This window comes from Myotis brandtii, unplaced genomic scaffold (assembly GCF_000412655.1).
Source record: "Myotis brandtii unplaced genomic scaffold, ASM41265v1 scaffold959, whole genome shotgun sequence".
NCBI classification, from domain to species: Eukaryota; Metazoa; Chordata; class Mammalia; order Chiroptera; family Vespertilionidae; genus Myotis; species Myotis brandtii.
The window spans coordinates 435,098-460,855 of NW_005371966.1; the positions used below are offsets into that span (position 1 = coordinate 435,098).

Here is a 25,758-nt window from a genome sequence, read left to right on the forward strand (position 1 = left end):
TTAAATGGTCTCATTTTGTAATTCTTCACTTAATTGCATCTGCAAAGACCCCTTTTTCAAATAAAGTTGCATTCATAGATCTGATGGTTAAGACATACATACCTTGTTGGGGCTACCATTGAATCCACTATAGAAGCCTGTCCATCTCTAGGATAAAAGGGCCCAGGGAAGGCCAGGATCCCCACTGAATGGTTGTTTTCAGTGGAATCCGAGCTATAAGTTGATGGGCAGTGCCAATTCAGTCCTATTCTGTGTGGCATGACCACAGTAGTTCAGCTAAAGGAGTTCACAGTAGACTTAATGAGATGCTCATCTTGTCCTAAGTAGTCTTCTACTTAGGACCCACATAACTCGTCTGGTTGTCACAATCTGGCAGCGGTAATAGGACAACTCTCATTATTCACTGGAAAGTTTGTGTAGTTAAAATGAAGTGTTCCCTTACTTGGCTGTTAAAAAAAAAGAGGAAGAAGGAAATCTTACCTTTTGTGACAGACAGCCTGGATGGACCTGAGATTATTTTGCTAAGTGAAATAAGCCAGTCAGAGAAAAACAAGTATATCATCTCACTTATATGTGGAATCTAATGAACAAAATAGAAATAAAGGCATGGATGCATGGAATAGACTGGCAGCTGTCGGGGTGCGGGGCGGGGGGTTGAGGCTGGATGAAAGAAGGTGAAGGGATTTAGCAAGAAAACATATATATAAAACACAGACAACAGTGTGGTGATAGCCAGAGGGAAAGGGGGGGTGGGCAAAGGGGATAAATGGGGACGGAAAGAGACTTTGCTTGGGGCGAAGGATGCAGTGTGCAGATGATGTTTTGTTGAGTTGTACACTTGAAATCTGTATGGTTTTGTCACCCCAATAAATTCAATTTTAATTTAAAAAAATAAAATATAGCCCTAGCTGTTTGGCTCAGTGGATAGAGCATCAGCCTATGGACTGAAGGGTCCCAGGTTCGATTCTGATCAAGGGCACATGCCCACGTTGTGGGCTCGGTCCCCAGTAGGGGGCGTGCATGAGGCAGCTGATCAATGATTCTCTCTCATCATTGATGTTTCTATCTCTCTCTCCTACTCCCTTCCTCCCTGAACTCAATAAAAATATATTTTAAGAAAATAAAAATAAAATATAAACAAAATAAAGGAAGAAAAACATTAAGTATTCCCTTAAATCAATTCTGTACTTCTGTACCTTGTTCTGTGACTCAACATGGAAATGAAACATTTTTATAAGTTAAAGTACTTACAATTGTGTATTCAGGACAACTTTTTAAAGATGCACATGTTCTGAAGAATAGCCACATCTCGCCTGGCCGATGTGGCTCATTGGTTGAGCCTCAATCTATAAACCAGAAGGTCACGGTTCGATTCCCGATCTGGGCACATGCCCAGATTGTGGGCTCAATCACTGGTGTGGGGTGTGCAGGAAGCAGCCGATCGGTGATTCTCTCTCATCATTGATGTTTCTCTCTCTCTCTCATTGATGTTTCTTTCTCTCTCCCTCCCTCGCCCCTTCCTCTCTGAGATCAATAAAAATATGTGGTTGTGTTTTTTTTTTTCCCCAAAGAATAGCCACATCTTATTCATTCTTTCTCAAAGTCAAACAACTTTTACAATGGCTGGTGCTGGTGCCAGAAAATTTAGCCCTAGTCATTGTTATCATCTGCAAAATAAGAGTTCTCCTATGTGTTCAGCTCACAGCCTCTATACCCAACTCCATAATCCTTTGCCTTCAGTGGCACTCAAACACCATTGATGGTTCTGTCTTCTCTCTGGTCCTTGCTCCCCTCGTACCCTCATCTCTTTCCCAGGCAGTCCTAATGCTTCCTGGCATACCACCTCCAAGCCTCACCACTTTCTTGCTTTGTCATATTCAACCAGCGAAGCCCCACCCCTGCTGAAATTCAGTCATGCATCTGCCCCATACCTGTTCTGCTATACAGCTGAATGTGGCCCTCTGACTATTCTCATTTCAAGTTCACATCCGCTTCAGGAGAACTTCACACTGCCCAGCCATCATACTGCAATTTCCCAATCTCTCCTTGCTTCTACCACCCTCCTCATCAGCTATCGCACCATCTTGCAGCTGATAATCTCATTTCTTAGTTCCCAAAGAGGCAGGGAAGCAATCTGGAGAGAACATCTGCAGGCCCTGTATCTCTTTACTAGCATCTGCCCCTGTTCCTTCTCCCCAGTGCTCTCCTTGGCCCTTACTCCTGCTCCTGTTCTGAGCCATCTCTCCAGCCCTCTCTTGCATTAGAGATTTCTCCCTCAAAGTTGGGTCCTTCCTATCCCCCTAAAAGCCTGCTGTTATCTCTCCCACCTTGACAGAAGCTTCTCTTGGCCCCACCACCCTTCCAGCTTCTCTGCCTCCCTCTTCCAGCAAGACTCCACTACGTCTCTCCATATGCTCTCTACTCAGTCCTTTGCTGATACGAATGATGACCTTTGTGTTGTTAAACCTGGAGGCCAGTTGTCACTTTTTCTCTTCCCCAACCTATCAGTATCAGTGATCCCAGTATCCATATGAGTCTGTCCCTTTGCACCAGTGTGCATCTTCTCAGTGTGGCCTACCCAGAATGCCCTATTTTTCCCCAAAACCACAGTTTTGGTCCCTTTCTAACAAAATAGGTGACTAATCATGTTTATCTTAACTGTGTCGTCCCTGCTGGGGCAGAACTCTATAGGGCAGGATTGTTCACTGTATTCACAGAGGTACCTAGAATGGAGTCTGGATCTTCCTCAGTGCCCCACATGGTGTTGGAGGGCCTCGGGTTCAGACTTCTCCACCCTAACATCCAAGGTGATCTTATCCAGCCCCATGTCTCTCTATTCCATCTGCAAACCACTGGCTACCAAATTTGTCTCCATGCTGACCAGGTCCACCTGTGCTCCCAGTGCTGACTTAACATCTCTGCTCAGCTTCTAACGGGCTCCTCCAACTGAGCAGAGATGTCAAACCTGAGCTCCCAAACCCCCACACCTTCTCCTTCCCTGGTCTTCCACTTCCCATTAAACAGCAACTCCATCTTCCTACTCCTTAGGCCAGAAACCTGCTGCTCGTTACCCAGAATGCTTTTCAGTCACACCACATCCATTTATCCAGAAACCTTGTTCATTCTCCCTAAAAGGTGTCCCCATCTCCATTGGTCGCATCCTGGTCCAAGCACCCAGCGTGCCTCTGCCCTTGCTCCCTGTGTCTCTGTTCAATCCTGCAATATTTGGGCTAGAACAGCTGTGGGCAAACTATGGCCCACGGGCCGGATCCGGCCTGTTTGAAATGAATAAAACTAAAAAAAAAAAAGACCGTACCCTTTTATGTAATGATGTTTACTTTGAATTTATATTAGTTCACACAAACACTCCATCCATGCTTTTGTTCCGGCCCTCCGGTCCAGTTTAAGAACCCATTGTGGCCCTCGAGTCAAAAAGTTTGCCCACCCCTAGGCTAGAACGTGATTCTCTTCTCTTCAGGACCCTCCAGTTGGCTCCCCTGTTGCTCAGAGTCAAAGCCAAAGCCCTTAGAGTGGTCTACAAGGCTCATTGTAGTCACCTCTCCTGCTACTCTCCTGTCACCCACTGAGATCTCCCTGGCCTTCTTGCTTTTCCCTGGAACCTCCAGGTACACCCTTGCCTCAAGGTCCTTCCCTCTGTTAGGGACATTCTTGCCCCAGGCAGGGCCCTTTTGGGTCTCCTTCAAGTCTGCTCAAGTGTGGCCCTCCCTGAAGATTGATGCCTGCTTCTACCCCACCACTTCCCCCTGCCTGGCCTAGCACTTCTCATCATCTGCTATATGCTGTTTTATTCATTGGTTTTATTTGTGTTCCCTCCCTCCCTTTCCCTCTCTCCCTTCCACGAGAATCTAAGCCCCATGAAGGAAGATATTTTTTTCACCTCTTGTCTGCTGTATCTCCAGCACCTAAAATTGGCATGGTGGATGAATGGATGGATGGATGAGTGAATTCTGAAGTGGGACCTTGTCCTAAGATTTTATCTTATGCTAAGAGGGGCAGAGTAGACTGCCCATGGTGCCCATGTTGCTCTGCTATTGACCCATTAGCTTCTGTGTGGCCAAAAGGAACAATATTATTTGTGGGTTAATTAAACCTGCAGTCTGGAGTCAGAAGGTACACATAAGGGGCATATATGTGGGGTTAAAGTTTGAGTTACTTTTGGGGGATTTGCGTTTATCAAAAAACATGGAATAAATTGATGAGAGTCTAAATAGCACCTACACAGTTTGCCCCACATTTTAAACATACATCCTTTATGAGTGTACAATTTAATAGCACGATTTCCCAATGCAGCTTTGAAAAACAGGAGAAATGAATTTAAAGGCTGTCAGGTGCCTTTCCAATCTGTGGCTTGGTATTTGTGTAACAACATTTGTGTTTTGCCAACAGATGTGTTGCTTGAAGTACCCATGAGAGTGGTCTTTGTGGTTTTCCGCCTGACTGGACGAAACCTCAGGAACTGATTCCTGAGAAGAGGCTGACACTGCCCACCCCAGCTCCCAGGCCTGACTCTGCCCTTGGGCCCTTAGTGACCCCTACAGACATCTGGTGCAGCCCCTGTAGCCAGAAAGGACAATGGTTTTCTCACATGTTGCTCTTTCCCTAGTGGGTTATGAGCTTCTGGAACAGAGACCCCATGCGACTTCTGAGGGCCTTCCCCTGCCATAGTATGGCATCTGGCATGAGTGGCTGATGGAGTTTCTCCTGGGACCAGTAAGGGGCAGGGTTTCTGGCTCACAACATGACTTTCTGGACCTGGTTCTTCCAGGTTCACTCAGCAGGCTTGAACCACTTGTCTCCCTGCTTGGCAGCTGTAGTTAGGAAGAGCAAAATGCTCTGGCCAGTTAAGTGAACTTTCTGAGTCTCAGCAGTTCAAACAATGTTTTGTTTTGTTCTGGTCAGGTTATGACACCCATACTATGAAGGAAAGGAAAGCAATCTGGTATTGTAGGAGGTGGTGTGTTGTGTTGTTAATTGTTTTATTTTTAAGTTTTACATATTTTTGCAGTGAGGCAAGTTTTCTTTGAATAAATAATGCTGGTAGCTTATCACATAGAAGGCATTTGTGTTGTCCTCAGTACATTCTGAATTATATAGGTTTATTTTTGTCTCTTGTATTCACTTATAAACAACTCAAAGGCTGCATTTTTAGCCGACAGAAATAGGAAGAAAGAATTTCAGAATTTATTTTGTCATTTTTCAGTAGCTTGAGTTATAGTGATTGTGATAACTTAGTGAAAAAACTGTGTAGTGAGTAAAGCTTACATATGGTTTATCATGAACATTTTGTTGTACCTTTTTGTTTGTTTGTTTTGCTTCTAAGCACCTTGATACTTTTTCTGTGTTAAAAGAATCACGCAGATTTATTCTGGAGATGCAAGGCTGGTACAATATTCATAAATCAATAAATGTGAGACATCACATAAAAAAATGAAGGATTGCCCTAACCAGTTTGGCACAGTGGATAAGAGTGTCGGCCTGTGGACTGGAGGGTCCCAGGTTCGATTCCGGTCAAGGGCATGTACCTTGGCTTCGGGCACATCCCCAGTAGGGGGTGTACAGGAGGCAGCTGATCGATGTTTCTCGCTCATCAATGTTTCTAACTCTCTATCCCTCTCCCTTCCTCTCTAAAAAATCAATAAAATCTTTTTTTTAAAGATAAAATCACATGATCCTATCAGTAGACACAGAAAAAGCATTTGACAAAAATCTAGCACCCATTTTTGATGAAAACTCTCAGCAGAGTTTAAATAGTGGGATATACCTCAACATAAAAAAGGCCATATTGCCCAGCCAGTGTGGCTCAGTGGTTGAGTGTCAACCTAAGAACCGAGATGTCACGGTTTGGTTCTCGGTCAGGGCACATGCCCAGGTTGTGGACTCGATCCCCAGTGTGGGGTATGCAGGAGACAGCCAATCAGTGGTTCTCTCTCATTATTGGTGTTTCTATCTCTCCCTCTCTCTCTGAAATCAATAAAAATATACTTTCTTAAAAAGGCCATTTAGAAAGATGAACAACCTTGTTGCCCAGACAATGGAGTCCCACCCCAGCCTCCTACTTCCCCATGCCTGTAGTCCCTGCTTCCCCATGTAATCCTTGTCCTACCCTATATATGCAGCTGGCTTATGGGGGGCTGCAGAGCAGATTTTTGTGGATGACCTGCTGCTCTCCCATACTGCCAGCAGTATTGGAATAAACGCGCATAAATGATTTTTTAAAAAGGCCATTTATGGCAAACCTATAGCCAACATTATAATCAATGGGCAAAAACTAAAAATGTTTCCCTTAAGAACAGAAATAAGACAGGGATGTCCTCTTTCACCACTCTTATTCAGCATAGTTCTGGAAGTCCTAGACACAGCAATCAGACAAGAAGAAAAAATAAAAGGCATTCAATTGGAAAGGAGGAAGTAAAACTGTCATTATTCACAGATAACATGATATTGTACATAGAAACCCCTAAAGACTCCACCAAAAAACTACTAGACTTAATAAACGAATTTGGGAAAGTAGCAGGATACAAAATTCACATCTAGAAAGCGATGGCATGTTTATACACCAATAATAAACTCTCAGAAAGAGAAACTAAAAAAAAAAAAAATTCCATTTACCATTACAACAAAAATAAGATACCTAGGAATAAACTTAACCAAGGAGGTAAAAGACCTATAGAGTATTAGGCTAAGTGAAATAAGCCAGTCAGAGAAAGACAACTATCATGTGATCTCACTTATATGTGGAATCTAATGAACACAGTAAACTGATGAACAAAATAGGTCGAGATGCATGGATGCATGGAACAGACTGACAGATCTCAGAGGGGAGCAGGGAGCGGGGATGAGAAGAGATTAACCAAAGAGTTTATATGTATACTAGAGGCCCGGTGCACGAATTCGTGCACCAGTAGGGTCCCTCGGCCTGGCCTGCGGGATCAGGCCAAAACCGGCTCCCTGACATCCCCCGAGGGGTCCCAGATTGCGAGAGGGTGCAGGCCAGGCCGAGGGACCCCACCGGTGCACAATCAGGGCCGGGGAGGAATGCAGGAGATTGGCCAGCCAGGGAGGGACTGCGGTAGGGCTCCAGGGCGTGTCCGGCCCGTCTCACTCAGTCCTGATCAGCGGGACCCCAGCAGCAAACTAACCTACCAGTCGGAGTACGTCATAGCAACTGGTTGACTGCCCCCTAGTGGTCAGTGCACATCATAGCTAGTGGTTGAGTGGCCTTAGCATATCATTAGTATATTATGCTTTGATTGGTTGAATGGACAACCGACAACTAGATACTTAGCATATTAGGCTTTTATTATATAGGATATGCATAGTCTATGGACACAGACAATAGTGTGGTGAAGGCCTGGGGTAGGGCGGGGACGGGGGGGTGCAAAGGAAGGGGATATGGGGGACATCTGTAATACTGTCAACAATTTTTTTACAATTTTGGAAAAGAAACCCACATTGTGTGGATCTTAGGTAAGAGACAGGTGGACCCTGGCTTCTACTTAAGAAAGCCTAAATATGGGACTGGAGACTTGTGGTGTCCTCTTCTCTCATGTGCCCTGAAGTCTGGAGGCAGGCTGTCCATGGCCACTGCAGTGGTTCTGTCAGTATCTGGGATCCAGAACCCTTCAATCTTCTTCCTCCATCACCCTGAGCAAGAGACTTCCATTTTCAAGGTTGCCTATAGTTACAAGATGGCACTTGCAGCTCTAACCATTGCATCCTCCTCTCCAGGTAGAAAGAAGGAGAGCATGGGGAACGGGCAATAGGGACTTGCCAGCTTACCCTACAGACCATTCAATCATTTCCATTTCCACATCTATCTTTTTTTTTTTTTAACTGAGGAACAAATAGTGACTATAACAAAGCAATCATTTATTTCTCTCTGATGGTTCTGGATGCAAGATGGGGTTCAGATCTGTTCGCTAGCCTATGGTTCTTGAACCCAGGAAGGGAAAGCAACTTCCAGGGACAGTTTCTTCTTACTGGTATGCATCAGAAAGCAAGCAGTGGTGGCTAATGTCCAGAGATGATCTGGTGATGCCCAGGATGGGTTTCCCAACCAGATAGTCCCTTTAGTGCACTTTGGCTGTGTTTTCAGTTGTGTGGCTGCTTTTCTGAGCTTAGTTTTCAGTTATGAAAACACTTTTCTGGGCTTAGTCTTCTCTCCATCTCCAGATCTGCACAAAAAACAAAACTCATTTGTAATTGCAGTTAGCTGGAGTTGGTTTCTGTTGCTTGCAACCCAGGTCCTTGATGTATGGGCAAGGAAAAAAACGTGCTTTCAAATTTTTATCTCAGGATAGAAGAGGAGCATAGGCTTTTTGAGCCATGTTGCCCTCAGGATTAAATCTCAGCTTTTATACCTACTAGTTGTCAAGTGCTTTTTCTGTCCTTGAGCCTGTATTGCCTTTGGTTAACTACTTTAATATGTTGCTGAGCATTCAGTGAGACTGTATGTAAAGCAGTGATTGTGAAAGTATTGGGAAAATGTCCTGGTCTGAGCTTTTGGATTGGTTCTATATCATTTGAATAATGGGCTAGTAATTTAGCAGTACTGATAACAGCTAAAATGGCCCTCTGGAAAGAGGGTAAAGAAGGGTGGGAAGTGCCGCTGGTGCCCATTGAACGAGGCTCTCCAACAGACCCTGGCCTCTCATCAAAGCACAGTGCTTGGCAAACAGAGGCTGTTCTGTGAATGAATGAATGCATGCTTGGGTGTAATTCCATGGGATTTGGGCGAGTTTGAAGTGTTTGGATTGGGGAAAACAATTCAGCTGCATATCACCATTCAACAACTCATCTTAGGCTTAATTAAGTGCCTCTAACCCAGCAGTTGGGACAGTTATCTTGGGCTATTCAGCAATCACTTATTGTGAGTATATTTGTGCAGATTTTTAAATTTCCTTTTTAGTCTAAACATGAATGCAACAGTGTTTATTACTGACTTACCATTAGTCACCACTAATGAACAAGAAATTCATAAAAGAAGAGATACAGGTGGCTAATGAAGATGTAGGAAAAGAGTTCTGCCTCAGTGATAATCAAAGAGACACAAATGAAAACAAAGATGATGCCATTATCACCTACCAAATTTGTAAAGATTAAAAAGACAGAAAGAAAAGACCTAGTGCCAGCTAATACTGGGATCTGCTCCTGCTGCACAGCTTGCTCCCCACCTACTGAGCCGGCCTGCACATGCAACCAGGTGAGGCCTTTCCTTGTCTACGGGCACATGTGGATCCACTGTTGAGCAGGTGACTCACCACACAGTTCACAACTCAGGAAGTGCAAACTCTAGAGTAATGATTGGTCTGTGAGTGCCCCTGCTACCACCCAAGCTCCTCTTTAGGGTACAGCTGCTTCCAGGATCCTTTGTATGTTTTTGACATGTTCTGTGCACGTGCATGTACACACACTTGGAAACCTATTTTTATTTTCCCTGCACTGCTCGGGTCAGGTATATTTTTGTCCATTTTGTCTATGTTACTAAATTCATTAGCATGAAGTTGTATCTCTTTTTTGCAAACCTCTGTAATATCTGTATTTATGTCTCCTTTTTCATTCTAGAATTCTTTGCTTGCACCTTCTCCCTTTTTCCTTGTCTTAGTAGAACTTTGTCAGTTTTATTATCTTTTAAGAGTGAACTTTTGGGCATTATTGTCCTGTATTACTCTATGTCTGCTTTCTAGTTTTTTAAATTCTACTTTTATCTGTATTATATCTTCTACTTTCTTGGGGTATGTTCTCTGGTTTTCTTTTTCTTCTTTCTTTAAAAAAATATTTTTATTGATTTCAGAGAGGAAGGGAGAGAGAGGGATAGAAACATCAATGATGACAGAGAATCATTAATCGGCTGCCTCCTGCATTCCCCACACTTGGGACTGAGCCCCCACCCTGGAGCTGTGCCCTGACCGGGAATCAAAACATGACCTCCTGGTTCATAGGTCAATGCAACCACTGAGCAACACCGGCCGGACCTTTTTCTTACTTTTCAAATTGTAAACTTAGCTCATTAATTTCCAGCCTTCTTTTCAAATATAAGCATTTAAAGCTGACCCTCAAACTATTTCAGCTGCATCCAGCAAGTTTTCTTATGTGTAGTACTACAACTTTAAGTCAGCTTAAAGGGTTTTTATAATTTCCTTTATGATTCCTCTTTGAACCACAAATTATTTAAAAATGTATTTTTTAAATTTCTAAGCACATGGCTTTGTGGTCTTTTCCTAGTTCCTGTTTTAAAAACTCAAGTTCTAGCTAAACTGCACTGTAGTCTGAGGACTTGGTATGTGTGACACCAGCCCTCGCAACTTGTTGACAAGTGCATGACTGCTTGAATAGAGCATACAGCTGCCAGGCAGGGATGCAGAAGCCTGCAGCGCATCACCTCGTCTTGTCCATCCTCTCTTCTACTGTTATTTTTGTCTGCTTGATTTGCCCATGGCTGGGGAACATTTGTCAGAGTCTCCTGGCATGTTGATGGTCACATCAGTTTCTCCGTGGGCTTTGTTAATTTTGCCTTTATTATTTATTTTAAGGCCTTTTAGGGGCTATATTATTTTCCTGGTAAATTGAACTTTTGGCATTATGAAGTAACCCTCTTTATAATTAACAGTGCTTTTGCTTTCAATTTTACTTTGTTGGATAATAATAGCACTGCACTACCTGTGTTTTTGGTCAGCACTGCCTCTTTTCATTTTCCTCCCTTTTGTATCTTTATGTGTTAGATGTAACTCTTGAAAAGTGATAAATAGCTAGATTTTTTTAAAAATCCATTCTGTCTTTCATCCATTGACATGTATTTAATTACTGATGCATTTATATTTGTTTATACCACTTCATTTTGTGCATTCCAGTTTTTCTACATTTTCTTTTCTTTCTTTCTTGCCTCCTCTTAGATTGTTTTTTTAAAATTGTGGTAAGATACACATAACATAAAATTTACCTTCTTAACCATTTAAGTATACAGTTTAGCATTAAATAAATTCAAATTGTTATACTATCATCTTTTGGATTAAATTTTAATTGGTATCACATAGTATATGTAGTGCCGTACCCTGCAGTTATATTTTTCATTTAATAATAGAACATTGTTAGGGACTAAAGTGTTTATGTTCCCCTCAAATTCACAAGTTGATACCCAAACTCCCAATGGGATAATATTTGGAGACGGGACCTTTGGAAGGTAATTAAAGTTATATGAGGTCATGAGGGTGGAACTAATCATGAAATTAGTGTCCTTATAAGAAGAGACAACACAGAGCTCGCTTGCTGTCTGTTAATGTGCCATGAGTACACAGTGAGAAGGCAGCTGGCTGCAAGCCAGTAAAGAGGGTCCACCAAACATCGAATCTGCCGGCACCTTTCTCTTGGACTTCCTGCCTTAGAGCTGTGAGAAATAAATTTATAATGTTTAACCCACTCAGTCTGTGATATTTAGTTACGGCAGCCCAAACAGACTAATATATCCATGTTATGAAAACAGTAAACGTCCTTTTAAATGTACCTTAAATTCCATTGCAAATTTAGCATATCTTCTATCTTGGCCTTCTGTTGGCTCCCTACCCCTTACCTCTGGATGCCCTGCATCTTCTCTGTGCCAAACTTTCCAAAAGAGCAGTTTATATTCATGATCTCCATCTCCCCGTTGGTCAGCCCCTAGGATCGCTTCTCTACTCTGTCCTTCCACGTGCAGTGGTTCTGGACGAGCTGCTGTTTGCCTGCCTGATCAGGATCCACTCATGGAATCCACACCAGCTCAAGAGGCAGACTCATCCTTACACAAACTCCGCAGGTGAGAACTTAACCAGACTCAAGCATTTACCTTAGTGCCTTTCCTTGGCATGTGAAAATGTTGATTTCCTTCTTGCAGCTCTTCACTGGCTAAAAGGGGAGTTAAACCAGGTCATACTCTTTGGCCCTCATCTCTTTGTCCCCTCCCCTGCACTGGGCTCTGTGTCCTGCATTGAGGCTCCTGTGGACTTCTCTCCAAGCAGTCCCAGATGACGGTGAAGTTACTATTGCTGCGTGTGCCCCCTGCTCGGCTGAAGCCACTGAGAGCAGTGACTACCTCTGCTCGTCCACTACAGCTTCCCCTTGTTACCTCTAGTAACAGTAAAATGGCCTTTATTACACTTCTTATTCAAGTGAATAACATTTGTAGGTATGCGGGACTGTGGGAAGAAGGCAGCAGCAAGGAGTAAGTCCATCTAGACCTAGAGGTGACACGTTAAATACTAGAACCAAAAACTGAGCTCAACGAGGCTCAAGTGTCCTGGAATTTTTGTCCCACCATATAACAGTTTCATGCACATCTACACAGTGGTTCCCGGAGCATGGCTCAGTTTGATGGTTGATCCTGAGAGTACAGAGAAGTAAAGGTTGAAGCACATCTGTGGAAAATAACCTTATGTTGAACAAGGTATTAACAAGTGAATGTCTCTGTTAACCCCAGGTACCTCTGATCTTCCATAAGATAGTCCCGTGGACCCTAGAGGTGTTGTCAGATGTCTAAAGTTAGCTCCACCCGGGCACTGTCCCATACGCCTGCCCGACCTGGGCGGCTACTCTGTCAGGAGCCTTCTGTTGCCCACCTGACAGTCCCCAGGTGAATCTTTGGGTTTCAGCTGACATCCCATTAGGTGGCGACAGAGAGCACTAAAATGAAGTATGAAGGAAATAGAACTTGTTTTTGCTTCATGTCAGAAAAAAGGCTCATGGGGTGTACGTACAGTTTAGTCAGATTTTACCGTGCAAGGTAAAATTTGAAGGTTTTTGTCCTTTTTTCTCCCTCCCGTTCTCAACTCACTGCTTGCCTTACCACATCCCTGCCTCTCCCTATATAAGGTGGTTAGATCAAAAGACCTATCAGCCAAACCCCGTGTCCTCTGCTCTGTGTCACACTTGATAACAGCACCAGTCATGCACGCTGAGAACCCGAGTCTCCTGACCTGCCCATCACTGCCCACATCCCAGGAGCCAGACAGCCCTGCCCTGTGTTTCTTTATTTCTCCAACTTCTCTTTTCATCCCTCCTCCACTCACCTGGTTCAAGCCCTCATCTCTCTCTAGGACTCCTACAATAACTTACTAACTCTCCTACACATTTCTGTCTTCCATGCAGTCCCTGGAGTCAAATATCACTCCCTTGCTTTAAACCTGAGAGTGGCACCCATGTCTTCAAATGGTGTTGAGGCCCCTAATGTGACCCATGCCTCTTTCTGGCTCCTGTTGCCTCCCCTTTTCTCATAGGTGTACCCCTCAGCCACACAGAACTGCTCTCTATCCGTGTTTTCCCTGCTGCATTTCCTCCTCCTATTTATTCTTGAAGACTCAGCTCAGGTATCTCTTCCTGCAGAAAGTCCTTCCCAAGCCCCCAGGCCCCATCCGGGTTAGATCCCTCCTCTCTTGCTCCCACTTCATACCAAGAGAGCAGCCTATTAACTGTCATGGCCCATGTACCCCAGGCAGGAGGAGAAGCTGTGTCTTCCACATTCATGATACATACTGTCAAGAAAGCATGCTGAGCCCTGGCTGGGTGGCTCAGTTGGTTGGAGCATGGTCTGTGTATCCCACTGGTCGCGGGTTTGATTCTCGGTCAGGGCACATACCTAGGTTGCGGGTTCAATTCCTGGTCTCAGAGGCAACCTCTCAATGTTTCTCACATCAATGTGTCCCTATCTCTCTCCCTCCTCTTCTCTCCTCCCCCTTCCTCCCTCTCTAAAATCAACCATATTTTTAAAAAGGCTCAGCATGCGTGGCTCAAGGGTTGAGCATCGACCTATGAACTAGGAGGTCACGGTTCGATTCCTGGTCAGGGTACATGCCCGGGTTGCGGGCTCAGTCCCTAGTAGGGGACATGCAAGAGGCAACCTATCAATGATTCTCTCTCATCATTGATGTTTCTATTGCTTTCTCCCTCTCACTTTCTCTCTGAAATCAAATATATATTTTAAAGCATGCTGAGATGTTCATTCCACTCAGCTTTCCAAGCCCACACACTCCCTGTCATAGGCTTGCTCACCGCCCCAAACAGTCCCCCTCCATTGAGGATTCAGTGCCAGACCCACAGTCTTTGTCTCTCTGACCCAGTCCTTTCCATCCCACAGGTGACTTAAGTGTGCGCATAGATGGCCCTCATAACACCTGGCTCCCCATCTCTTTGACCACCTCTGCTCCTGTGACCTCAGCCACCCACTGCCACTGTCACAGCCTGGACTTTGTCATCACTGGAAACTGTTCCACCCACGGAGCTGTAATAGCTCTGCTAGTGACAAAGACTTCCTGTGCTCCTAGCTCTCAGGTTCTGTGTTCCTTGGGACTCTGTCAGTTTTCACTCCTCTCATGAATCATGCCCATCACCCTGCAAACATGTTTTAGAATTTCATATCTTCACTGAGTGCTGCCTCCTCCGCTCCTGCCCTGTTCTCTGTTCCCCCATTGGCCATGCTCTTCAAGAGTTGGCTACTCACCATCCCATCGCCTCACCTCCCACTCTTGCTCAGCCCCACTCCACAGAGGCTTTCTTCCCCACATTCCACAGAACAGTCTCAGCCCCCAGTGGATGTCCACATTGCTGTGGCCATTGGCAAGTCCTCCTTTTGACATGGTTATTCCCTCCCGGAAACCTTGTGTCTCTTCCGGGACCTCACCTTGTACAGCATCAATGGCATAGTCGATTGTATTTTCCTTGGCCACCTTATCTCACATCTGAGCCCCATTCTGTGTTTGAAGGAATCATCTTACCTTATGAGTTTGATGGGAGGCCAAGTGACCTCTAACTGTAGTCTCTTCCTAGGTTCCCTTTCAGCTGGGGCAGCTATCAGCAAACTACATCCCAAAACCAAATCTGGCCCACTACCTGTTTTTGTAAAACAAAATTTATTGCAGTCCCGCCCCACCCCTTACTTTAAGCATTGCCTGTGCTTTCTCCCCACTGCACCGCAATTTGAGTGGTTGTGACAAGGACCGTGTGACCTGCAGGGCACCAGATAGCAAAACAGAAAATATTTGCTCTCTGGTCCTTTACCCAAAAAAAATAGCCTCAATCTGGCCAGTGTAGCTCAGTGGTTGAGCATCTACCCATGACCCAGGATGTCACGGTTTAATCCTCAGTCATGGTACATGCCCAGGTTGCAGGCTCCATCCCCAGTAGGGAGTGTGCAAGAGGGAGCCAGTCCATGATTCTCTCTCATCATTGATGTTTCTATCTCTCTAGCACTCTCCCTTCCTCTCTCTGAAATCAGTAAAAACATTTAAAAGATTTTTTTTTAAAAGACCTGAGTGCTACAGGAGGGTATGGGCATGTGCCCAGGCTCTACCACTCAGACCTACCTGCCTGGGGAAAGAAGGGTGGGCAGCAAGAGAAGTCCTTGCTCAGTGTCAGGGCTGCAGGGAGGACCCCAGTGGCCTGTGGCCAGTGCTGCCCCTGCAGGATGGCAGAGGCAGTGCTGGCTGCCCTGTGCCAGCCTGGCAGCAGGATTTGGAATATTGTTCCCAGCCAACTTAGCTCAAAACTTGTTCCTCCAACACTAGGGATTCTCTGGCCACCCAGTAAGCCTTTTCCCCCAATTTGTTTTTATGGTAAAATACATATAACATAAAATTTACCATTTTTAAGTGTACAGTTTCGTAGTATTAAGTACATTCATATTGTGCAAACATCACCACCTTCTATCTTCCAATAGCCTTTTAATCAAGTCCTTGTCTTTAAATCAGCTAGAGTTGACCTCCATTGCTTGCCGCCAATAATCTGGACAGATAGGATTTTTTACAGAGAGGAAGGGAGAAGAATAGAGAGTTCGAAACATCGATGAGAGAGAAACATCAATTAACTGCCTCTTGCACACCCCCTATTGGGGATGTGCCCGCAACCAAGGTACATGCCCTTGACGGAATCGAACCTGGGACCTTTCAGTCCGCAGGCCGACGCTCTATCCACTGAGCCAAACTGGTTAGGGCTCATTTTTTAAAAAAAAATTTTTATTGATTTCGGAGAGGAAAGGAGAGGGAGAAAGAGATAGAAACATCAATGATGAAAGAAAATCATTGATCAGCTGCCTCCTGCATGCCCCCTACTGGGGATCGAGCCCACAACCCAAGCATATGCCCTGACCAGGAATCGAACTGTGACCTCCTGGTTCATAGATCGACACTGAACCACTGAGCCACGCCAGCTGGGCTCATTTTGAGTGCATTTTCTCTACCTTGATCATGTTGCTCCATCCCCTCGCTCTTGCTTTTCTTGGAAAATGCCAGATTGTACCTGGGGTTAGGGCCTTGGCTCTTGCTGCTCCTTATGCCTAGGCCCCTCTTTATATGACCTCCTTCCTCATCCCTCACTTCCTTCAGATCTGGGGTCAGATTCACTTCAGGGAGGCCTCACTCAGGCATCAGGCCCCTGCCCATCTCTCAGGCCTCACCTCTGACCGTGTGTGTGTGTGTGTGTGTGTGTGTGTGTGTGTGTGTGTGTGTGTTCCTTACCACTGCACTGAACTATCTTGGAACTTCGTAGATGTTACATACTTCTGGTCTTCTGATGTTTCCCCCCCTGGGAAGTCATTTGCTTTTTCCCTCAGGGTGCCTGAAGAATTCTTTTTTTATCCTTGAAGTTGAGGAAGTTGACCAGAGTGTCACTGTTGAGTGTTCTTTATCACATTTTCATGGGAACACAATGTGTTCTTTCGAGCTGCATATGCAGCTGGTCTTCGTTTCAGGTCAGTTCTCTTATAAAATATCTTTGATGGTATCTTTTCTGTTTTGGAGGTCTCCTACCACGGGGATACAAGTTATCCTTCCGTTAGATTGGCTTTGCCTTTTTTCTGATGCTATTAGCTTGGCTCTAATTGCTTTTTATTTTTTCATCTGCATTCACTGTTTGTTTGATTTGATTTTCAGTTATGTATATTCTGTTTTATGCTCTTTTAAAATGTATTTATGAGTTCCATAATGAAGGGATTTGGTCTGCAGTTTGTTTCTCTAGGTTGGGAATTTGCCCTTTCACCTTACTGTTTTATCATCTCATCTTTGAACTTCTATTGAGAACATGTTCTTATAAAGTGGTGGGGGCTTTCCTTCTCTTCCCTGTGGAGGACTTTGCCTTTCCTGAGCCATCTCCTTCCCTGTCTCCCTTTTTTCCCCTTCTGGCCATAATATGTTTGCAGAGTTACCATGTCATGTCCTGTCATCTGGGCTCAGGCTTGGATGGCTCCATGCAGTCATTCTGTTTGCTTTGGTACAGAGGGGAAATTCTTGGCCCTCTCTTCCCAGACTCTTGGCATCGGCTCTCACTGCTTCTCCCCCCTGGGCTATGGTGAGCTCTTTATCCTGTGGTGAGAGAGAAGCTGCACACTGCGGGTGCTGTAGTGAGGGATAGTCTTTGGCAGTATCTAGATTCTTCTCTCTGTCCTAAGAATTGTGCTAAATGTCTTACACAAAGGCTCACTCCAGCTGCTTGAAGGACATGTATGCCATTCCTGTAGGGGTGCGGAATGGGGACACCTCAGGCTCCAGGTGGTTCCCTGAGTCCGTGTGTACCCAAGAGCAGTTGCTTCCCCCAGAGCCAGCCTGGCTCACAGGCACTTGACCCGTTTGTCCCGCACCTCCCAGTTAGGAGCTGCAGTAGTTCCTAGGCCAAAAAGGAAAAAGTTACTGATTCCCACCCAGTTGCTTCTTTCCAGCTTGTTGGCTTAGAGGTCTCAGGGTATTGTTGACTCCCTAGCATGGCTTCTGGGGATGAGGCAAGGACAGGAGCTCAGTCTTGTTGCTGCTTTGTCCTTTGGAATCCTTTTCTAGGCTGCTGGGTTTTGAAATGTACTGAGTTCGATTTTATACCCCTTCCTATGTGTGATGAATTCTTCCCTTCACATTCCTCCTCCCCACCTTCGTTTTATTTCTTATTTTATTAGGGACTAGAGGCCCGGTGCAAGAAATTTGTGCACGGGAAGGGGGGGGTCCCCTCGGCCCAGCTTGCACCCTCTCCAATCTGGGACCCCTCGGGGGATGTCCGACTGCCGGGATTGGGCCTAACCCGGCAGTCAGACATCCCTCTCACAATCTGGGACCACTGGCTCCTAATTGCTCACCTGCCTGCCTGCCTGATCACCCCTAACTGCCCCCACTGCTGGCCTGGTCACCCCCAACTGCCTCCCTGCTGGCCTGGTTGCTCCTAACTGCCCCCCTCACCAGCCTGGTCACCCCCAACTGCCCCCCTGCCAGCCTGGTCACCCCATGCAGCCTGCTGTTCGGTCGTTTGGTCGGCCCTCACTGCCCCCCCTACCAGCCTGGTCGCCCCACGCAGCCTGTCGGTCCGTTTGGTTGTTTCAGTTGCGGTGGTCGCTTAGGCTTTTATATAGAGGGAGATAAGGAGAGCAATTCTGTGGGAAGTTGTAACCTGTCATTTGATTCTAAGTCTCTGATCCATGTGAAATCAAGTTTGTTGTGTGGTGTTGGATGCAATGACCACAAGAAGCAATTCACAGCCCCATACCCCCATATTTTCTTTGGCCGTTCACAGATACTTATTCTAGGTAAATGTCAGGTTCCAAAGGGAATTCCATTGGGATCTTGACTGGAAGGACAATCTTCCTGTTGTATTTTCTACCCAATTAGTGTTTGTACACAGACAAGTAACTGATATGTTTGTATTTGTCTTGTCACCAAGCGTGTTACTACTTTTTTTAGCCAGTCCCCGGAGTTGTTTATGGGACAGAGACCTAGTCCCTGCTATTTGCCTGCTGCTTCCTAGTGGCTTAGAACCCTGTTGTCAGAAGCTGGGTTGGGGGTAGAATGGATCCCCAGGATGCTACTGTGGAGGTTGCTGAGACAAGTGGGATCCATATCTGTGTATCTCTTTCTGGGTGTTCCAGCAGTGCAGAGTCACTGGAGCGCCACAACCCTTCTCTGCCCCTCCCCTGCTCTCAGCAGTGCCCAGGGGAACCCCTCAGCCTGTCACCATCCTTTCCATGTATGGCACTATCAGGCTCCAGGCCCTTCATTTGCCACCAGCAAATTGCACTTCAGCCAGCCTGGCTCCGAGGTCCTGTTGTTCTGACCTTGAAGATTTCCTAGGGCTCTGTTAGGAGTCTTATTCCTAGACCTCCCTAGCGGGTCCTCCGGCCCCCCAATGTTTTAGTGTGGTAGAACTGTGAGAGCAGAACTTCTCTAACATTGACTCCTACCGCACCACATCTTACAGCAGTTTCTCAAAAAGTGCCTCAGTCATTGGTGGCACCCTTCTTGTTTGCCAACACTGGTAGAGAGATTTTCCCTGTTTTCTATTTTGTTGATCATTTCAATGGGCTCAGATATCATCATCAGAAAACAAAAGCTTGTCAGGCAAGCAGATGTGGGGTGACCTATGCTAGTAAAAGGCACAATAATGAAAACAAGGCCATTCACTTCAAGTTAGTTATGAGATATTCAGACCAAGTAAGCTGACTCTTATGCAGAGTTCTCTCTTCTGTTACTGGAGATCTCCTTTCTGCCCCTTCCTCCACCCACCCCCCAAATATGTTGCCTCTGTATTAAAATTTTATTTTGGCAAATATTCTGTTCTTTAGTAAAAGCAGCTGACACTTGATAAAAGTCTGTAAAATTTGTTTACATAAAAGAATACAAAGGTAAGAAGAAAACGGTGTCAACAGAAAATGGTGAGAGGGAGGATCAGCGGTGGGGACCAAAAAGGCAGGCACATGTAAGTGCCTATGGAGACCAGCTGTTGGGACCTTGAAGACTAGATATTTGTCATGGGGACAGAGAATCTCCATGAGCATGCTGAAGGGTGTGCTCACGGCACTGGGGAACATGATGGAAGAGAAGTTGCTATGAGGGGAGGCTAGAGAATGGAAAGCAAAGTCTAACAATACAAGCCTTTGTGGGGCAGCTGGGGAAGCCACCCTGCTTGGGTTTCAGTTGTGATCCACGACTTTATCAGCTTTGGGCCTGATCCTTCCTCCACCCACAGTGATCCCACATCCTCAGATCACAGTGTCACTATCACATCCATATTCTGGGGCTTTTGCCTGGCTCCTTATTGGGTTCCCCTAGCTTTTAGTATCTCCCCTTTCACAACATTAATCAAAATAGTTATGATTTCATTATTGACTATCTGCCATAGAAGAGTGACCACACCAGGAGAAAGAAGAAATGGATGCAGGTAGAAAGCGTGTCTTGCTGTAACACCCCTGCCTCTAGCACATCTCCTGCATGGTACCTAGAAGGTGCTCTAGTAATGTTAGCTATTAAATGAGTGAGTAGGTGAAATGAAACACCCCCGCACTGTTCCCAGCATTCTTGCTGTAATGACTTCTGTTTAAAGCTTGCCCCTGTCTGCTAAGCATTCCAGAGTGAAAGCAGTTTCTGCTGCCCCATTTTTCTCCTATCTAGTTCCAGAACATTTTCATCACCCCCAAAGGAAACCTCATGGGAAACAATCTGGCAGTTCCTCAAAAAGGTAAACATGGAGTTCCCCTATGACCCAGCAATTCCACTCTAGGTATAGACCCAAGAGAATTGAAAACATAACATCTGTGCAAAATCTTGTACACAAATGTTCATAGGAAACAACCCAGTTGTTCATCAGCAGAAGACTGGATAAAAAAGTGGTATTTCCATATAATGGAATGTTATTCAACCACAAGAAGGGATGATGTTCTCATACATACTACAACATGGATGAACCTTGAAAACATGCTGAGTGAAAGGAGCCCATCACAAAAAGCCACATAGTGTATGATTCCATTTATATGAAATGTCCAGAAGTGGCAAATCCATAGAGATAGAAAAGAGATTAGTAGTTGCCAGGGGCTGGGAGTAAGGGGAACTGGGGGAATGACTGCTTAATGGAATTGGGGTTTCCTCCATGGGTGATGAACTGTTCTGAAACTAGGTAGTGGTGATGGTTGCACGACATTGTGAAGTATTAAGTGCTGCTAATGGTAAATTTTATGTTATGTGTGTTTTACCACAATAAAAAAAATTGATCAAATGCCCTCAGAAAATTTAGCCAACAACCTTCAACTTGGCTAAATGCCTTGTCATTAAACTTCTTGAGCTAAATTCCTTTCTGACTGGCATTGTTACCATGTCCTGGGCTTGGTCCAGTCTAGCACGTGTCACCCTAGGTCCCCATACTGGGCTTGGCTCTTTCTCTGGGATAAATGACAGAGCTGCTTGCCTGGGCTCTGTGCCTGCAACCAGACAGGCTCACTTGGAGCCAGCTGTGGGTTCTGAGTACTGCATGGGAATCATAAAACCTACCTTTATGATTTAGGGTAATTGGTGAAGTCAACTGTCATTTTAGTGGAGTATTACAAAAATTTAGGTATAATTCACATACCATGAGCCCTGGCCTGTATGACTCAGTTGGTTGAGCATCATCTCATGTAACCAGAGGTTGCAGGTTCGATCCCCAGTGGGGGACATGCAGGAGGCAGCTGATCAATGTTTCTCTCTCTCCATCTCCGTTCCTCTCTCTATATATAATAAATGAAGACATATTTTTAAAAAATAATTAACACACCATGAAATTCATCCATTTAAAATGTACAGTTCAGTGGCATTTAATACATTCACAATGCTGTGCAAGTATCACCTCTAGCTAGTTCCAGAACATTTTCATCACCCCTACAAAACCCTGTACCCCGCTAGCAGTCACTCCGTGTTATCTACTACCCCTAGTCCCTGGCAATGACTAATATACTTTCTGTCTGTGTGGATTTTCCTATTCTGGACATTTCATATAAATGGAATTATTCAATATGTCTTTTTGTGAAGGGCTTATTTCACTGAGCATAAAGTCTCCCAATAATTATCCATGTTGTAGCATGTGTCAGAATTTCCTTTTTTATGATTGAATTATATTCCATTGCATAGATAGACCACATTTGTTTCTCCATTTATCTGTCCATGTACACTTGGGTCATTTCTACCTTTTGGCTACTGTATATCATTCCTTTCTGAATATTGACATGCAAGTATCCATCTGTTCCAGTCCCTGTTTTCAGTTCTCTTGAGTCTATATCTAGGAATGAAATTGTTTGTTCATATGGAAACTCTGTGTGTAACCTTTTGAGGAACTGCCTGACTATTCTCCACATCAGCACTGTTTGTTTAAACCTGCTTGTCTTTCCCCGTGTGTGGTGGACTCATAGTATAAAGATGAAACTTACCGTATGGCGCTGGTTGCCTTCATTTGGGGAGGGATCTATCTTTGGATGGCAAAAACTGTGTTCTATTTAGCTTTTAAAATGTAGACAGTTTCTTGCGTCTTCTAAAATTGGGGTATTAAAAAGTACACTGAATTCAGAGCAGGGCCACTGAATTTCAGGTTCTACCACTGTAGCCTGCAGGCTGAAGCACCATCCCCTCTTTTGTTCCTGAAGACCACTGAGGGGCAAATAAAAGACCACTGAGACTCTGTCAGTGCAGTTTGATTTCTCGCAAATCTTTAAAGGGACTGAAGCTGGCTTCTCAAAGTGCCGCTGCCTTTATTGATTTGTGCAGAGCAGCTTCCTTGATTCTGAGATTGTGCAGCTCATATTGGAAGTAGAAAGAATTGGAAGCACCAAGTGAATGACACTTCAGGATGGAAGCAGCCACTGTAAGGAGTTCATTTCTCTCCTCTGGTGCCTGACCATTGACTTGGGGAAGTGGCCACTGACCTGTCCTTGTAGTTCATGACCTTGTTGTGGTTCTTGGGCTCTTGATGCAGCTCCATGAGATAGATGACTGGAAATGAAAGGTGCTGAGAAATAACATCTGGAATTGGCATGATGCAAACATGACTGGAATTGGGAAAGGTCAGGATATTGCTGGGGCTCTGAAAATTTATATGAAGCTCACTCGGGGAGGGGCTAGATTGGAATCTAGTTTTTCAAGTGAAAAACTTTCAGCTGCTGCTTTCACCTGGCTTTTAAGCCCCCCTTTTTTTTTTATCTGAATGCCTTGGGGATTGAGTAGTCCGTCCTCCCATAATTGTCTGGCCAGCTGTACCTGCCAGCTGTTGGTTGCTTGCTCCCCTGTAATGTACAGTAGGCTTGGGTCAAATGAGCACCAGGTACAGCCTCCCAAGGCTACCTTCTGCAGGATTACTGTAGGTTACTTTCATTATTAAAGTACAGGCAGTTCTCACCATCAGACCCCTTGAGATAAAATGATTTGGCCCCCAAACAAGATTTCTGCAACTCTAAGGAAGAATTTGGTCTAATGTAGCAGCAGAATCACTGAGTGGTGTTTTATTACCAAGAGCCTTCTCTCATGCTTCATAGATATTTAAGATTTGTGAAAACCTTTCTGCTTAAATGCGATATATGCATTCCTGGGGGAGAAAAATCTTGTGTTCTACAAATCACACAATAAAATATAGTTGTTAAGGGGAAAATAGGTAGGGTAGACCATGCCAACTCTAGGAGATTTGGTACCCAGAGTTCACTAACAAAACCAGTGACAATTCTGTATAAAAAAAAAACAGAACACCACGCCATTGAAGTCTCTGTTGGCATTTGCACCCAACATCTCCATCAGCCAAACATTTTTCACCATAACCCTGACTTGTGCTTCTTCCCACACAATGCACAGATGAGTTGTTTCATTGACATTAAAAGTCAGGTCCTGCCCTGTCTGCCTGGCTCAGTGGTTGAGCGTTGACCTATGAACCAGGAGGTCACGGTTCGATTCCTGGTCAGGACACATGCCCAAGTTGCAGGCTCGATCCCCAGTGTGGAGCGTGCAGGAGGCGCCGATCAATTCTCTCTCATCGTTGATGTTTCTCTCTCTCTCTCTCCCTCTCCCTTCCTCTCTGAAATCAACAAAAATAATATTTTTTAAAAAGTCAGGTCCTAAGCAAGGCTTCCTTCAGCAGTGATTTTATTTTAAACACAGAGAAATACCTTGATATCTTCATTCATACAGCTTCACCATATAGAACATAACACTGTGGAAGATGTTCTTTGAGCCACTAAAAGAAGGTACTTCAGCAATGTTTCCAGCTTTTTCTCTTAATGTACTTGTGTAACGTGAAGGCTTTCTCTTTAATTGTTAGAAAGCTTTCCTGAAACTGCTTCAAAATATTACTGTCAACCAGCACAGCTTCCAGTTATATTGATGTCATCTCCCTTTTAAACATATGTTTTCCCTGAACCCTTTACCATTGGAGGGTTAGTCACAGTCATCGTAACATTGCACTCCTAAGTACTTAAGCATGGCTTTCCTAAGAGCACAGGATGCAGTTATGACATTCAGGGAATTTCACTTTGAGCTAACATGGAACCATATTTACATTCCCCAAATGCCTCATTACTGCCTCTTTTAGCACCTTCGAACCCAGGAGCCAGTCTAGGATTGCATGTTGCTTTTTTTAAAAATATATTTTATTTGTTTTTTACAGAGAGGAAGGGAGAGGGATAGAGTTAGAAACATCAATGAGAGAGAAACATCGGTCAGCTGCCTCCTGCACACCTCCCACTGGGGATGTGCCCACAACCAAGGTACATGCCCTTCACCGGAATCGAACCTGGGACCCTTCAGTCCGCAGGCTGACGCTCTATCCACTGAGCCAAACCAGATAGGGCTGCTTGTTGCTTTTGATTGTTCTGTCTCTTCGGTCTCCTTTAAACAGAACCAGTCCCCAGCCCCCCCCCCCTTTTTTTTCATGCCACAGACCATTTTGAAGAGTCCAGGCCCGTTGTTGTGTGGAGCGGACCCTTTGGACTCTTCTGGCTGTTTCTTCATGGCCTCAGTTCCCCCTTCCTGCAAGATGGGATGGTGCCCATGCTCCTACTCTTCACAGCACTTCTGCAGGCTGGCCACAGTCAGTAGTGCTCAGTTTGATCTCTTGTTAAGGGGCACTTGCCAGATTTCTTCAACAAACAGGACACCTTCCCTTCCTTCCCTTATTCTTTAGCCTATGTATTCCTTCATTTCTTGCCAGCTTGTGAGTGTAGGTAAGTGTTTTTAAACACTGTCTTCTATAACATCTTCTAGATGTTCAGTCCAGCCTTTTTGGTAGTTTTAGAAGGAGTGTTTGTGGATCTGACCACCTCATTGCTGGAATCCAATCTGTAGAAGCCTGGGACCCATCCTCCCAGTGCAACCATCTCCCATACTGCTGCCCTCGTGAGCCCTCCCTCCCCATCACTGTAGATATCACTGTGCTCTTGGGCAAGCATGACACCAAGGCCCTTGGTGACTGCCCCAGCCTCGTCTCCTGCTAACCCCAAACCACCAGTGATCACCAGGCTACTGGTAGTGCCGAAATTCATTATTTGGTCACTGAGAGCCTGCTTGCTTTGGGTGCTAAGCTAGCCCCTGCTCCTCAAAGCTAATGGCCCCAGGGATACAGCCATCAAAAAAAGGAAAGGGCCCTAGCTGGTTTGGCTCAGTGGATAGAGCCTCAGCCTGCGGACAGAAGGGTCCTGGGTTTAATTCCAGTCAAGGGCACATGCCCCGGTTACGGGCTCAATCCCCAGTAGGGGGCGTGCAGAGGCAGCCAATCAATGATTCTCTCTCATCATTGATGTTTCTCTCTCCCCCTCTCCCTTCCTCTCTGAAATCAATAAAAATATATTTTTTAAAAAGAAGAAGGAAAGGTACCACAGTATTTGAGTTGCGATTGCCACTTGGCATGTGACTGTTAAATGCTATTCCTGTCCCTGGCGCTCACTGTGTGTTGAGCAGGGAAATGACAGTAAAGAAGGCACACATCTAGGGGGAGTTGCCCATCACCAGGGGATATTTAAAGTACACT

At 45.0% G+C, this 25,758-nt stretch overlaps 1 protein-coding gene across 1 annotated transcript in view; it reads left to right on the forward strand.

The window, feature by feature from the left end:
* Positions 1–25,758, forward strand: part of MECP2 (methyl CpG binding protein 2) — a 65,572-nt gene that overhangs the window by 23,101 nt on the left and 16,713 nt on the right. The window contains exon 2 of the mRNA XM_014533248.1: positions 11,671–11,809. Within this exon, the coding sequence (XP_014388734.1) occupies positions 11,671–11,809 (139 nt within the window). The remainder of the gene's footprint in view (positions 1–11,670; positions 11,810–25,758) is intronic.